Here is a 16,372-nt window from a genome sequence, read left to right as displayed (position 1 = left end):
TTTAGCACAGCTATGAGATTCTAGGAGAATTAAATAGCATTCGGTAAGTCCTCACAGACAGAACCACTGAGATCTGCCTTATTAAGGAGGAGGCTTATCAGTGAGGTTGGATATGGAGCTATTTGGTGAAAAACTATTTACTTTAGAAAAATTAATGCGATGATCTGAAATATGACTTTGAAATATGCTATGATGAGAGTCAAACTGGAGTTTTCTGCAATAATCTATATGAGAAAGAATAGCAGCCTACATTATGATAACAGTTTGGGAAGGAAATGGGAGAAGTAAGGAAAAAAACAATAGGATGAAGTATAAGATATCTGATAGATTAATTTGGCTATTCTGAATATAATGATAATCTTTTAATGAATCTGTATCTATCTTATAAGTAAAAGTTAAAATAAAGTTTAAAAGTTTTGCTTGTTTCTGGACAAAAGTGACAAACTATCTCCCGCTTTTGAATCCTGTCTTTGAGAAAACAAGACACAAAGAAAACAACACAAAGGATGGCACAAAAAAACATCTGGGAGACAGAAAGGGTTTGGGTACTTGTAAGCGGGAGGATATGGTAACTTACTGCTGAAGAGGGACTGGTGCCAAGGCTGGGGCCAGGCCAGGGAGAGTTTTTGATTGTAAACTTAATATTTTTATATTGCCCTGAATGGAACAGTGTCAATGTCACAATTTTAGATCTAAAAATAGCAATATCAAGCACCCACCGTTGATAGCAGGTTACTTGATATTTCACAGCATGCAGCCCCACTAGAGTGAGAAACAGACCGAAATAGCCATGTCTTGAAAGGCTGGCTTTTGAAATTGCAAAGTCTCAGAGTATCAAACAGAATAGATGTAAAACAAAACAAAATCCACAACTCTATTCATTTACTATTTTTTTTTCCAAGGTCACACCTGCAGCATATGTAAGTTTCTGGACTAGGGACTGAATTGGCGCTGCAGCTGCCAGTCTATGCCACAGCAACATGGAATCTAAGCTGCATCTGTTACCCACACCAGAGTTTGTAGCAATGTCAGATCTTTAATCCACTGAACGAGGCGAGGGTTTAAACCCCATCCTCACAGAGTTCATTATGAACTGATATGAAGACTGGAAATTAGGGCCATGACTTCATAGTCAGGAATCTCTACAATATGATTACTTGCATGACTCAGGCATCAGCAGAGAGCATGGGTTTAGGATGCCAAGGGTCATAGCATTTCTTTTCATTCTTTTATTTTCCCTCAGGCTAGCTATATAAAGCTTTATCAATCTGATGGTCTAAATACAGTGGCAATTCCAGTTAGTTGAGATCATTGTTTCTTCAGACTCCCAACAATCATAGTTGTTGAGACTAAGCCATTATACTCAAAATTACAATGTTCTGAAACAAGGCTAATTTGAATTCTCCTATTGAAGAAGGCCATCTGTTATATAGGGATTTTTATAGTATTATTAAACATATGAATTGTAAAATTATATTTTTTTAATTCTAGAAAGTCCTTATTCAATTATAATAGGAATCATAGTACTGTAATGGTTTTTCCTAGTGAGCAAGCAAACATCTATAATCTATAACTATTTTACAGTATATAAATAAGTCAATTCCAGCTGATGAATTGCTTTTCCTTAGTACTTGGATTCCTTTGAAAAATTTCAACCTTAATAGCAGTCACTGACTTTATAGAAAGAGAAGAGAGAAGGCAAGGAGTGAGCAAAATATAATAGCAGGCATAGAGGATGACATAGTACATTACAGGATAGAATAAATTATTACTGCTTCATGGGCTGATCTACTTCTCTTACTATTATTTCCATCATTTTCCAGGATGCCATATACATTAAGGTTAGATCAATGCAAAAATTTACCAACATGGACAATTGGAGATCAATTGGAAAAAAAGGATAGGGAGAAAAAAGGAAAACAAAAAAAGTCTACTACTAACCTGGTTTAGTTTCTTCCAAAGATTAAGGACAGGAGAAAGTTCATTAGACCAGATTTCTCTATCAAATTTGCAACCAGCTGTTACTGATCTGCCCAAGATCTTCAACTGTGAAATAACCTGAAAGAAGAAAATAATAAGTAGCTATAAATGAAAATGACTTCATTCAGAGGGAAATAGCATAGATATAAAAATAGCCACATTTAGCTTATAAAAATAAAAACTGCATATATATATTTCAAGTTTTAATCCCATTATCTCTGTTCAATTGAATTAATATTTTACTGATTTATTTAAGCAGTTAAAAGGCAAAAAAAGAAGAGTTGAGAGAAATCACTATAAAAATTAATGGTTCTTAATTTGACAAGGTGCTTCTTTAGCCAGAAAGCTCTAATTATCCATTACTAACAACTTCTCTATTTGCTCATTTCTGAAATCCAAAACATTTTTTAGTTTGAATGATCTAAATTGCATAATTTCAGAATTTTGATAAATTAAAGACAGGTTTTTTTTTGTTTTATTTTATAGTATTTTATTTTTTGCTTTTTGGCCACACCCGTGGCATATGGAAGTTCCTAAGCTAGTTCCTAAGCTAACTGGAGATACAGCTGCTGGCCAATAGCACAGCTACAGCAACGTGGGATCTAAGCCGTGTCTGCAACCCACACCACAGCTCACAGAAACACCAGATCCCTGACCCACTGAGTGAGGCCAGGGATCTAACCCACATCCTCATGGATACTAGTCAATTTGTTTCCACTGTACCACATTAGGGAACTCCTTAAATACAGCCTTTATTGAAAGATGAAATGATGGGAAAGAGAGTGAAATAACATAACAAAATATCTAAAATAGTAAGATAATTTTAAGTAATTATTGGTTGGTAAAAAAAAGTGATAAATCTAAGTTTTAAAGTTCTATATTAATTTTAAGTTGTCATCAACCTTCCTTCTACATGACTCAAATGAAAGAAATACAGATCACTTTGTTAAAATCAGGCAAAGTAAATTCTTCTTCCCTTTTTAGAGTTTTCACTTCTGCAACTTGTTATCAGCTTCTTTATCATCATTTTCATCAAAATCAATTCATTTACATTTCTTTTCTAAAATAGTGTTTAATGGCTTCCATTTCAATAACACCAGTCAGTCTTCTCAATCATTTGCTAAGAATGATCCAGAATATTGCTGAATATGCTACATATTATATTACATATATTTGGAGTAGGTATATAAAATCAGTGAGATATCTACTATTGTACTTCATAAATGTTTCAACTAAGTATTAAAATTGTGCTGATTGCTCATCTGACAAACAAAATAGGTTTTCCTAATCTAGTATTTTGAACACCAACATTTGCTGCAGCATGTCGACTATTTTTCTGTTTTACTTTTTGGGAAATGCTGTTTTTCCTTTTTAACAGATTGGCCGATATTTAATATTTTGGGTGTTCTTATATTAGCAAAATTCACAATAAAATAAGGATTATAAATATTTCAAAATAGTTATACTACATAATTGTTGTACATATACAATCCTGCTGTTAAACTCAAGTTACTTACAAAGCTTTTGATTGATTCTCTAATCTAGAAAAAATTGTGGTGATTCAGTGTTTCATTTTCTGTGTTTTTCTGATAAATTATTTTCATTTGCTCTAGCTGAACCCTACCACAGCACCTAATTTATCAGCTCTGCTAGACTACAAAACATCACTAGTTTGTAGTCAGAAGAAGTACTATTTTGACTCTGGTAACATTTGCTATCACTTATTTGTATTTTAAATTTGTCAAACATGACAGAAAACAAATAAGAATGCAGAGATGTCTAAAGGAAAAAGGTTCAAATATTTTTAACACATGATGTTAAAAACTATTTTAAAAATAAAATGTTTACCAGCCCAAAAAATGTTGTTTTCTTCCCAGAAAAATAACTTTTGAGGCTTGTATTTCATAACAATACTATCATGATACATTATAATCTTTAATAAACAGAGAGTAATGAAAAGGGAGCTCACATGCATAATAAAATATTTTATAATGATGATAGGGCTCTAACAATGGACCACCTTTTGTTTTCACAAAATCTTACATACTTATCTATTTACAAAGCACAGATGATAAAATGACTTTCCATTATTCATGTTTAAAACCAAATAAATTTTTTTTCAATAATACCCTTTTAAAACAATGTCAAAGGGGATGAAATTTCCCATGAAAAACACACATACATCACTTCCTCCATGTTCTAACCATACTGAACATCTTTCATGATGCCACTGGCATGCTTTGGGGAATCTATGAGGTTGTAGGGAAGCTACAAAAGATGCTGTCACTCATTCCACCTGTTCTCATTCCAAAGAACAATGAGAGATATTTTAGGAATATCTACATATCTCCTGAGCAACTGGTGTGTTTTTATTGCAGCATACTAAATCTTACACACAAATGTATTTCTCTTTTCATTTGGATGGTATAAAGCACAAAGAATAATTTCTAATCTAACAACATCAACTTTCTATGTAGAAATTTAAGCATGAGCTTTGTTTCGTCTTTTTTAGCATAAACTGTTTCCATAGTTTTCTTTTTTTCTTTCCTAATTTTATTTTGATTTCCTTAACTGTTGTTTTTAAACTAATAGGCAATTTACATTTTTATAAATCACCTCCAGTATAATCTTTCTTGGAATGTGAAGGGGTGTAGATTTTAACATTAAACCCTCATTCTCAATTTACAGATGTGAAAATGGATTGTCAAGGAAATTAAGTTAATTATACTTAATTTCACTTTGTTTCAGAGAGTACAGCAGACTAAATGTCTGGAGAAAAATTTTAATACAGTACATTAAAAAGTTGTGCATAAATAACATCATTATCAACAACAAAGAACTTACATAATCATAATATAATTATCAAAACCAGGAAATTAATACTAAAGTACTATTAGCTAAACTACTATAGGCCTTATTCAAATTTTATCAATTTTTCCACAAACATTTTCTTTTTGTTTCAGGAGAACACCACATTATGTTTAATTGTTGTCTATCACAGTCTTACCCCAAACTGTGACAGTCTTTCTTTTTCCTTCATGGTCTTCACACTTTGAAGAATTCTGGTCAGTTACTTTGTAAAATATCCCTCATTTGAGTTCATAAGGTCCACATTTCCAAAGATAGAAAACAGAAATCCAGAATTCTCAAAGAGCACCCAACAAGTTAACTGGAAAACAAACTGCCTGGCAGAAGGAAAGACTAGGGACACTTGCTGTTTTCTGCTTGGCTTCTGGGTGATGATGTGATCTGTTTGAAATACTATGATCATCAAAACTCACCCCACATAATTACAATCATGAAAATCCACATATCAAAACTTATGGAACTACAGAGAAGGAGATTTTTAGAGGAAATTATAACAGAAAATGCTGTGTTCAAAGATAATACTGGAGTTCCCATGGTGGCACAGCAGAAACGCATCCAATTAGGAACCATGAGGTTGCGGGTTCAATCCCTGGTCTCACTCAGTGGGTTAAGGATTTGGTGTTGCCGTGAGCTATGGCGTAGCTTGCAGATGTGGCTCGGATCTGGCATTGCTGTGGCTGTGGCATAGGCGGGCAGCTGTAGCTCCAATTGGACCCCTAGCCTGGGAACCACCATATGTCGTGGAGGCAGCCCTAAAAAGCAAAAAAAAAAAAAAAAAAAAAAAAAAGATAATACTAAAAATGTCTCGACTTGAAAAATATAAATATGAGAGTGTAGATGGAATAAAATAATAAGAACAACAAAATTAATAAAATAGAAAATCAATATAAAAGAGAGCTGATAAAACTGACAAAAAATCAGTTTGTTGAAGAGACTAATAAAATTATGAGACTTCTGATTAGGTTCAATGGTACATAGATGATAAATAAGACAAGGCAAAAATTTATTTTATTTTATCTTATTGTGAATTATAGTTTATTTACAATATTGTTTTATTTTCAGGTTTACATCAAAATGATTCACACACACACACACCACGTGTGTGTGTGTGTGTGTGTATGTGTGTTTTTAAGGCCACACCCATGGCATAAGGAAGTTCCCAGGCTAGGGTCGAATTGGAGCTACAGCTGCCAGCCCACACCACAGCCTCAGCAACTTGAGATCCAAGCCACATCTGCGACCTTTACCACAGCTCACAGCAACACTGGATCCCCGACCCACTGAGCAAGGCCAGGGATCGAACCCATATTCTCATGGATACTAGTTAGCTAAGTTTCAGCTGCCCCATGACAGGAACTCCCTATTGTATTTTTTATCAGATTCTTTTCCCTTATATGTTATTAAAAAATAGTGAATATAATTCCCTGTTCTATATAGTAGGTCCTTGTTGGTTACCGATTTTAATTCTAATTTTACAAGGACTATAATACAGATATTGAAAAGACTAAAAGACAATATGAGATTATTTTGAATAGCTTTATGCCATAAAAGGTTGCAAATTTGACCAATTGAGAAATGTCTAAGAATATATAAATTAATAAAACAGTCTCTAGAAGAAATAGAAAAATTAAATCAGGTTATTATAGTTATTTAAAAAATTAAATGAGGGGTGAAAATACTATCTGAAAGTAAATCTCAGACACCAGAAATTAACATAAAAGTTCTGTTCACATTTCTTGAATAGAAATTCAAATCTAGTACCAAGCATTTCAGAGACTAGAAAATGAGGCAAAATTCCTCAAATCAAGCAGCAGAAGCAAGTAAAAAACAGTGTGTAAAGATAATGGGGCATTCATAGATCAATCTTACTCCTGAACACAGATGCAAAAAAAAAACAAATATCAAGCAAACATTAAAAAAAGACATAAATTATGACTCTGAATATGGTTCAATCATAGAAAATATAGTTCATCACATAAACAGATTAGAGAGAAAATAATAAATATTTCAACACTGGGCGAAAACATGATCAATGAAATTGACCAACACATTCTTGACAAACTATTCATAGGAAACATAGCAAAGATGTGTAAGACTGTCATAACAGTTTTGGGAATTTATGCCTCACTGTAATCATACATGTTTGCAAAGTAATATTTCACTTCTCAGATATCAAGATAAATCTATTTCTCCATCTCCTTGAAGCTGGGCTGGTCTTATGACTTGTTTACTAATAGAACGTGGCAAAATTGAGAGCAATTTTCAAAGCCTAGACTTTAAGAGAACTTGCAGTTTTTGCTCTATCCTTTCCACCATGCTAGACGCTGTAGATGAAAGGCCATGTGGTTGAAAACCAGGTTACCCCAGCCAAGAGATAATGTCATCTGCAAATATGTGTAACACCATCTTGATACTTCCAGTCAACTATTTAAATGAAAGCAGCCTTACATGTGAACCCAAATGAAACCAAAGAGAACTAACCCAGCCGAACCACATAATCATAAGAGAATCATAAAACATTATTGTTTCAAGTCACTAAGTTTTGGGATGATTTGCTACGCAACAAAGATGAATAAAGCACCAGGAATAGCAGAAAACTTTAACGTGTATTAGGGATCGAATGTTTGTGTCCCCTCAACCCCAAATCCTATGTTGAAGCTCTAACTCTCCATAATGGCTGTATTTGGAGATGGGGCCTCTAAGGAAGTAATTAAGATTAAGTGAGGTCATGAGAGTGGGGCCTTAATCAGATAGGATTGGTGCCCTTTTAAGAAGAAAAAAGGAGATGTCCTGTTTCTCTCATTCTCTCTTTCTTTCTCTCTCTCTGCAAACATGCACAGAGGAAAAACCATGTGAGAACATAGTGAGAAGATGGTCAAGCTAGAAACAGAGTCTTCATCAGAAACGGACCACACTGACTCCTTGATCTCAGACTTCCAACCTCCAAGACTGTGAGAAAATAAATTTGTTATTTAAGCTATCCAATCTGTGGTATTTTGTTATGGCAATCCAAGCAGAGTAATACAACCTTAAAAATGGTATCTACAAAGCATAGTAAATATTATAATCCATAATAAAATATTAGAAAATATTCCCTTTAAAGTCAGAGCAAGATAAGACTATCACAATTTTATTCAACATTACACACAAAGATCTAGATATTCCAAAACACAAGAAAAGGCAATTAAATGTATACAGATTGAAAAAGGAAAAAAAGCGAAATCATCTTTTGTCTCAAATAAAGATGTACAGAAAAAGAATTTATAATACTTTTCATATAATACATGACATATCCACTATGTATTTTTCTATTTGTATTTGAAATAAATACAAATTCACTATGTATTTTTCTATTTGTATTTGAAATAAATACAAATTCATTACACACTATTATTTAACTTCATGTCAAGTATTATTTCATTTTTCAAGAGTTATTTTGGATTCCTTAAAAGGTTACTTAGTTCATATTCTCTCATCACTCACCCTCTAACATTTTCACACGCCCTATGGGTGCTTGGCCAGATACAGTATGTTTGTTTAACTATGTTACCAAACATATCAGGATAAAACAAACTACATCCACATACTGTAAAAATGAAACAGCACACCAACATGTTAAAGTGAGAAATAGGAGAATATCTAGAGGTTTCTCTCCTTAATGTTAATATATGCAAGATAATGAGGGGCAGGGAATCTTTCTCCACACCTCTCATGCCTTCTATGAAAATATTTATGCCAGTCACATGCAGGAACAAACTGTAATTTATGTTGGTGATTTGAGAAATAAGATTTTACTCAAGATCTAAAGTGTATCTAAGAACTCATATCATCATTTTTTCAAGGCAATATGTTATTAAAGACTGGAAATAAATCTCAGGAGAACTTCTACCTTGTATAATTTTAACAAGTACATTAAGAATAAATTTCTCATCAAAAGATGTTTAAGTTTTGCTAAGACTAGTGAAAATACCAGTGTTCAAGTATTGAGGTATATATCATTTGGAGAGATAGGCTGAACACTTCATTATAAAACATACATATTAATGTTTTATGCATAATTCTGGTTAATACTAAATAACTCAAACCTGGAATTAATCACTAAGTTATGTGAAATGCTTGGATCCACGTCTGCCTAGAGATTTAATCATGATTCTTTTGTTGAATTATAATTTTTTGTATAATCATACATTTTTGTGTAATTTGTGACTAATAATTCTACTTGCTGAAGGTAAATTTATATTTTGGTTTTTATGGAAGTACATTTTAGACAAACAAAATACATAAACACATTTTATATATAATACATACAGATATATTAGACCTCATGTCTCAATAGTTTTATATATTTATTTTTAAAAATGTATTACATATTTAAAAACTGCTTGGCAGTTAATTGAAAATTAAACCTGTACCTGTCATATGACCCAGCCATTTGCCCCTAATTATTTGTCCCAAAAGTAAAATCATATGCTCATACAAAAACATAATATATCCAATGTTCATAGTAACTTAATTTTAGTAGCTTCAAATTCAAAATAATATAAATGACCTTCAATGCACGAATGGATAAGTAAGTTATTGTGGTACTTTCCCATAAGGTGGTGATGGTCTCCCTGGTGTATCATATGTCAAACCTTATCAAATCATACACTCTAAATATGTGCAGTTTATTAAATGTCAATTAACCACCATGATAATTATAAATACAATGTTTGGTAGTTCACAGAATAACCAGGAAGTAAAGTGGGCTTTAGAACCAGTAAAAAAAAAACTGGCTATCATGGTTGGAATAAGTAAGGAGAAATTGATTTTTCCAGATGAACAAAGAGGCTGTGTGGCCTTGGCACTGGATGCTACCGAGGAACTAGAACTTGCTTCAAGTACCACTGCTGGTGCTGGGCCTGTCCTGCCTGTGCTCTAACTGTGAAGGAGGCTCAGAAAGGATCTGTTTTTTTCCACCCTCCTCCATGGGAGTGACGTGCTGCCCCCCACCAAGAAATTTTTGGAAATAAGTACTAAAAGCTGTCTACATTTAATTTGCTTACAAGTCAAGAAGATGCATAAATAGCCATCACATTTATTTTAACTTTGTAAAATTAATTTTACTGTGGACATTATCAAAGATATAGAAAAGTTGACTTTTATTAAAGACCATTTTCAAAGATACATAAATATACCCATCAGGATTCAACCATGGTCAAGATTTTCCTGAACTTGCTTCCACCATCTCTAATCTCTTTTATTTTGTTAATATTTCATAAGCATTTTAAAACAAATCCCAGATCATGTTATTTAACTCTGTATACTAAGTATATATCTCAAAAAAATGGACATAACCACAATACTATTCTTCCAACTTAACATTAATAAATATTCATTGGTATTATATAATACATAGCCTAATATTCAAATTTCCCTCATTGGTCTCAAAATTGGTTTAAATTGGATTGTTTGAATCAGTATGTGTAGAATAGTCAGGCAGCTAATACATTTTAAGTCTCTTTTATGGAGAGCAGAGTCTCTGCCTTTCCTTTGTTGCATGCCATTAACCTGTTGATAAAACCGAGTCAGTTACCTTGCAGAATGTCTCACATTCTAGATCACGTGGTGTGGTTTAATTTGTTCCACCAATAATTCACCAAGGAAAGGTTAGATTCACTTTCCCTTTAATTGCCATTTTTTTTCAAGCTAAGGGATATTTTTGTTTTTTAACAAGTTTTTTTAAAAAATCAGTTACGGAAGTAAAAAATCAAGTTAACAATACTAGTGAATTTAGTATTTCCTTGTAATCATTCTAAAGTAATAAATATAAGCTCATGTGGGACCTACAAAATTAAGCAGATTACTGAAGTCTTCCACTCCACTTGCTTTTGTCTGAAATGGTCATAAAATTCAAAATGTGACAATATTCAAACTCAGATTTGCTTACAGTTAAAAGCTAGAATTCAATACATGGTGTAAAAAAGTACACATATCACCTCTTTTGCTGATGATGTTTTTGGCAAAGTCATAACTAATAAATATGTTCCTAAAATACAAATTAATATATTTAAGTAGAAGGATATCTGATAGAAAAGAGGATCTGAAGCTTCCTAATTTCAAAAAGTGAATTTACCAGGAACTTGTGACTTCTCTAATAACTGATGCAAAACCATTGAGTCAGGATAACTGCAGCTGCTGAGTCTGAGTAACCACAGCTGCTGAGTTCATAAAAGCCATTCAATGCAATGTTGCTAAAATTACTACACTAGCAATTAATCTTCAAATCTTTGGCAACAGAAAAGCCATCATCATTTTAAGAATAAATATAACACATTTTAAGAATTTTGCTCTGAAATTGCTATTGAATCTATGAAAAAAAGAATAAAGTTTTTGGAACTTCAAAGCATATTTTTTAGGAAAAAATAAGTGAATATGTAGCTTTTATAGAAAAATAAATGTTACTCTTATAGAACTTCTTTTTTTACAGAAAAATTAAAGCTAATAAGGAATATGATCAATATTAATTACTTCCAGAAACCTGCTACCATTTCTGAGCAATATATTAGCCTCTCTGCTTCACGCCATTGTCAACTCTCTATAAAGCATATGCCACCAGGATGATCTAGTTATGACCACAGCTCCCTTGTGAAGCTCAATGTTATCTAGTGCCCCCTACTACCTCCTGGCCTCATATCCCAACATCCATCCTCTCCCTCACTGTGGTTTAGCCACATCTTTCTTTGTTATCCCTCCAATTAAAAAAAGCAAGGATGACCCATAAACATATAAAAGGATGTCCAGTCCCATCAGTGATCAAAAAAGCAAATTCATGCCACAATTAGATTCCATTTTAATCTACTAGATTGGCAAATATGAAGCCATCCCAAAATACCATCACTGGTGGGAATAAAAGGATGTCAATATTACATACTTCTGATGAGAGAAGAAATCAGTACGATAGCCGAAGACAGTTTGATACAATTCTATTCCTAAGTACATATCCTAAAGAAACTCTTGTACAGACATTCCAGGAGAAAAGTACACGAATGTCCATACGATAAACAGATAAACAAATTAGGTCACATTTACATGATGAAATATTATACAGCAACAAGAATGAGTGAAACTATAGCTAATCCAATAACATGAATAAATCTTAGAAAAATACTGTGGAATGAAAGAAGTCTTAGAACACCATATATAATAAAAATTCAAAAAAAAAAAACCAATATATTTTTAGGCACAAATGTGTGTGTGTGTGTGTGTGTGTGTGTGTATAAATGCATGCATGTAACACAACTATTTTAAAAGTATAAAACTATTAAAAAGTCAAAACAACAAACAAATAAACAACAACAAAAAGAGGAGTTTTTATTGTGACGCAGCAGAAACGAATCTGACAAGGAATCATGAGGTTGTAGGTTCGATCCCTGGCCTCTCTCAGTGGATTAAGGATCTGGTGTTGCCATGAGCTGTGGTGTAGGTCCCAGACATGGCTCAGATCCTGTGTTGCTGTGGCTGTGGCATACGTCGGCGGTGTAGCTCCAATTTGACCTGTAGCCCGGGAACCTCCGTATGCTGCAGGTGTGGCCCTAAAAAGCAAAAAATAAAATAATAAAATAAAATAAATAAAACTATTAAAAAATTATAAACAAAACAGTCTGCTCCATTAGCAGAAAGGCAGGAGGATGGGTAGAAGAGCATCTTTAAAGTTGATACAGGAGATGGGATTAAGATGGTGGAATAGAAGGACTGGAGCTCAACTTCTCTCCTAAAAACAACAAAACTTATAACTAAATGCTGAGCAGTCTTCAACCAAATGGACCAAAAACTTTCAAAAAGATATCCTACTCCAGAAGACAAAGAGGAGTCCACATCAAGAGGTAGGAGGGGCAATTATGCAATATAAGCAACCCCATACCTCCCAGGTGGGAAGCCCCACAGACTGGAAAGTAACTGGTTCACAGAGACTCACCTACAGGAGTGAGAGTTCTGAGCCCCACATCAAAATTCCATGTGTGGGGATCTGGCACTGGGAGAAAGAGCCCCTGGAGCATCTGGCATTGAAGGCCAGTGGGCCTTGTGTGCAGGAGCTCCACGGAACTGGGTGAAACGGAGACCCCATTCTTAAAAGGCACACACAGAATTTCATGTGCACTGGGTCCAGGGCAAAGCAAAGTCTCCACAGGAATCTGGGTCAAACCTGACTTCAGTTCTTGGACATCCTGGGAAAACAGGGGTGAATGTGGCTTGTAGGGGAAGGACACTGGGAGCAAAACTCTCCAGAATATTCAGCAGTGTGCCTTTCTCTGGAGGTGGCCATTTTGGGGAAATCTGGCCCCACCCATCAGTGCTGAGAAGCCCCAGGGCAAGCAACAATCCTGGTGGGATCACAGCCCCTCCCATGAGTAAACAGACTGCAAAAAGACCTCCCAGGCACACAGCCACCACGGATCTCATCCAGAGACAAAGCCCCACCCACCAGAGGGATAGGAATCAGCTCTACCTACCAGTGGGCAGGCATCAGTCCCTCCCATCAGAGAGCCAAAAGCAAGCCCCCAAAACAACTTCAATCACAAGGAGGGCAAACACCTTGTGATTGAAGGTGTAAGGAGAGGCTACAACTCTATTATCTGTAAAAAGGTCACCACACCAAAAACCTATAAAAATGAAAAGACTTGGAGAGCTATAACTCAGATGAGGGAGAAAGGAAAAACCCCAGAAAATCAGCTAAGTGATCAGGAGATTCTCAGCCTTCAGGAAAAAGACTTTAGACTGTTGCTGCCAAAGATGATGCAAGACACTGGAAATAAACTGGAGGCAAAGATGCATAATTTACAGGAAATGCTGAGCAAAGACGTACAAGATATAAAACTTAAACAAGAAGAGATGCAAAATACAATAACTGAAATAAAAAAACTCACTAGAAGCAGCCAACACCAGAATGCAGGAGGCAGAAGAACAAATAAGCGAAGTGGAGGACAGACTACTGGAAATTATGGATGTGGAACAGAATAGAGAAAAAAGATTGAAAACAAATGAAGAGAGTCTCAGAGAACTCTGGGACAATTTAAACGCACCAACATCTGTATTATGGGTACCAGAAGGAGAAGAGAGAGAGAAGGAGACAGAAAAAATATTCCAAGAGATAATAGCCAAAAACGTCCCTAACATGGGAAAGGAAACACTCACTCAAATCCAGGAAGCACAACGAGTACCATATAAAATAAACCCAAGGAGGAACACCCTGAGACACATATTAATCAAACTGACCAAAATTAAAGACAAAAAGAAAATCTTGAAAGCAGCTAGGGAAAAGAAACAAATAGCATACAAGGGGACCCCGATAAGGTTATCAACAGATTTTTCAGCAGAAACTCTGCAGGCCAGAAGGGAGTGGAATGATATACTTAACGTGATAAAAAGAAAAAACCTCCAACCAAGATTACTTCACCAGCAAGGCTCTCATTGAGATTTAAGGAGAAATCAAAAGCTTCACAAATAAGCAAAAGCTAAGAGAATTCAGCAACACTAAACCAGCTTTACGACAAATACTAAAGAAACTTCTCTAGGCAGAAAAGAAAAGGCTGCAACCAGAAACAAAAATACCACAAATGACAAGGCTCACCAGTAAAGGCTCATACAGTAAAGATACAAAATCATCCACACACAATTATGCCACCAAAATCAGAAACCATGAGAAGAGGTGGGTACAAATGCAGGACACTGGAGATACACTTGCAATTAAGAGACAAACAATGTAAAACAATCTCATATATATATATAGACTCATATCAAAACTTCAGAATAACTGCAAACCAAAAATCTACAATTGATACACAAACAAGTAAGAAAAATCAACTCAAATACAACACTAAAGATAGTCATCAAACCACAAGAGGAGAGTATAAGAGAAGAAGGGAAGAAAAAAGAGCAACAACAACAAAAAAACAAATACAAAGCAATTAATAAAATGGCAATAAGAACATACATATCAATAATTACCCTAAATGTTAATGGACTAAACGCCCCAACCAAAAGACAGAGACTGGCTGAATGGATACATAAACAAGATCCATATATATGCTGTCTTCAAGAGACCCACTTCACTTCTAGGGACACACACAAATTGAAAGTGAGAAGATGGAAGAAAATATTCCATGCGTACGGGAATCAAAAGAAAGCTGAAGTAGCAATACTCATAACAGACAAAATAGACTTTAAAATGAAGCATATTTTAAGGGACAAGGAAGGTCACTACATAATGATCAAAGGATCAATCCAAGAAGAAGATATAACAATTTTAAATATCTACACACCCAACTTAGGTTCACCACAATATATAAGGCAACTGTTAACAACCTTAAAAGGACAAATTGACAATAAGACAGTAATAGTGGGGGGCTTCAACACTCCACTTACAGCAATGGACAGATCATCCAGACAGAATATCCATAAGGAAACAAAGGCCCTGAATGAAGCATTGGACCAGATGTACTTAATAGATATTTACAGGACATTCCATCCAAAAGCAACAGAATGCACATTCTTCTCACGTGCACATGGAACATTCTCTAATATTGATAATATCCTGGGCTACAAATAAAACCCAGGTAACTTTAAGAAAACTGAAATCATATCAAGCAACTTCTATGACCACAACACTATACAACTGGAAATCAACAACTAGAAAAAAACTGCAAAAAAATCACAAACACATAGAGACTAAATAACATGCTACTAAACAACCAAAAGATCACGGAAGAAATCAAAGAGGAAATTAAAAAATACCTAGAAGCAAATGACAACAAAGATATGACACTCCAAAACCTATGGGATGCAGCAAAAGCCATTCTAAGAGGAAAGTTTAAGCAATACAAACCCACCTCAGGAAACAAGAAAAAGCTCAAATAAACAAGCTAACTTTACATCTAAAGCAGCTCGAGAGAGAAGAACAGACAAGACCTAAAGTTAGTAGGAGGAAAGAAATCATAAAGATCAGAGCAGAAATCAATGAAATAGAAACAAAGAAAACCGTAGAAAAGATCAATGAAATGAAAAGCTGGTTCTTTGAAAAGATCAACAAAATTGATAAACACTTGGCCAGACTTATCAAGAAAAAAAGAGAGAGGACTCAAATTAATAAAATTAGAAATGAAAAAGGAGAAGTAACAACGTACATCACAGAAATACAAAGGATCATAAGAGACTTCTATATGCAACTATATGCCAATAAAATGGAAAACCTAGAAGAAATGGACAAATTCTTAGAAAGGTACAATCTTCCAAGACTAAACCAAGATGAAATAGAAAAGATGAATGGACCAATCACAAGAACTGAAATTGAAACTGTGATTAAAAAACATCCAACAAACAAAAATCCAGGACCACACGGCTTCACAGGAGAATTTTATCAAACATTTAGAGAAGAGCTTATACCTATCCTTCAGAAACTATCCCAAAAGATTGCAGAGGAAGACTCACTCCCAAACTCATTCTATGAGGCCACCATCACCCTGATACCAAAACCAGACAAAGATAC

At 34.5% G+C, this 16,372-nt stretch overlaps 1 protein-coding gene across 1 annotated transcript in view; it reads right to left on the bottom strand.

Moving 5' to 3' along the window:
• DYNC2H1 (dynein cytoplasmic 2 heavy chain 1) overlaps nt 1–16,372 on the bottom strand; it is a 319,035-nt gene that overhangs the window by 69,724 nt on the left and 232,939 nt on the right. Inside the window, 1 exon segment of the mRNA XM_021062717.1 lies at nt 1,942–2,058. Within this exon segment, the coding sequence (XP_020918376.1) occupies nt 1,942–2,058 (117 nt within the window).

This window comes from Sus scrofa, chromosome 9 (genome assembly GCF_000003025.6).
Source record: "Sus scrofa isolate TJ Tabasco breed Duroc chromosome 9, Sscrofa11.1, whole genome shotgun sequence".
Classification (NCBI taxonomy): domain Eukaryota; kingdom Metazoa; phylum Chordata; class Mammalia; order Artiodactyla; family Suidae; genus Sus; species Sus scrofa.
This window is presented reverse-complemented; position numbering and strand designations above follow the sequence as displayed.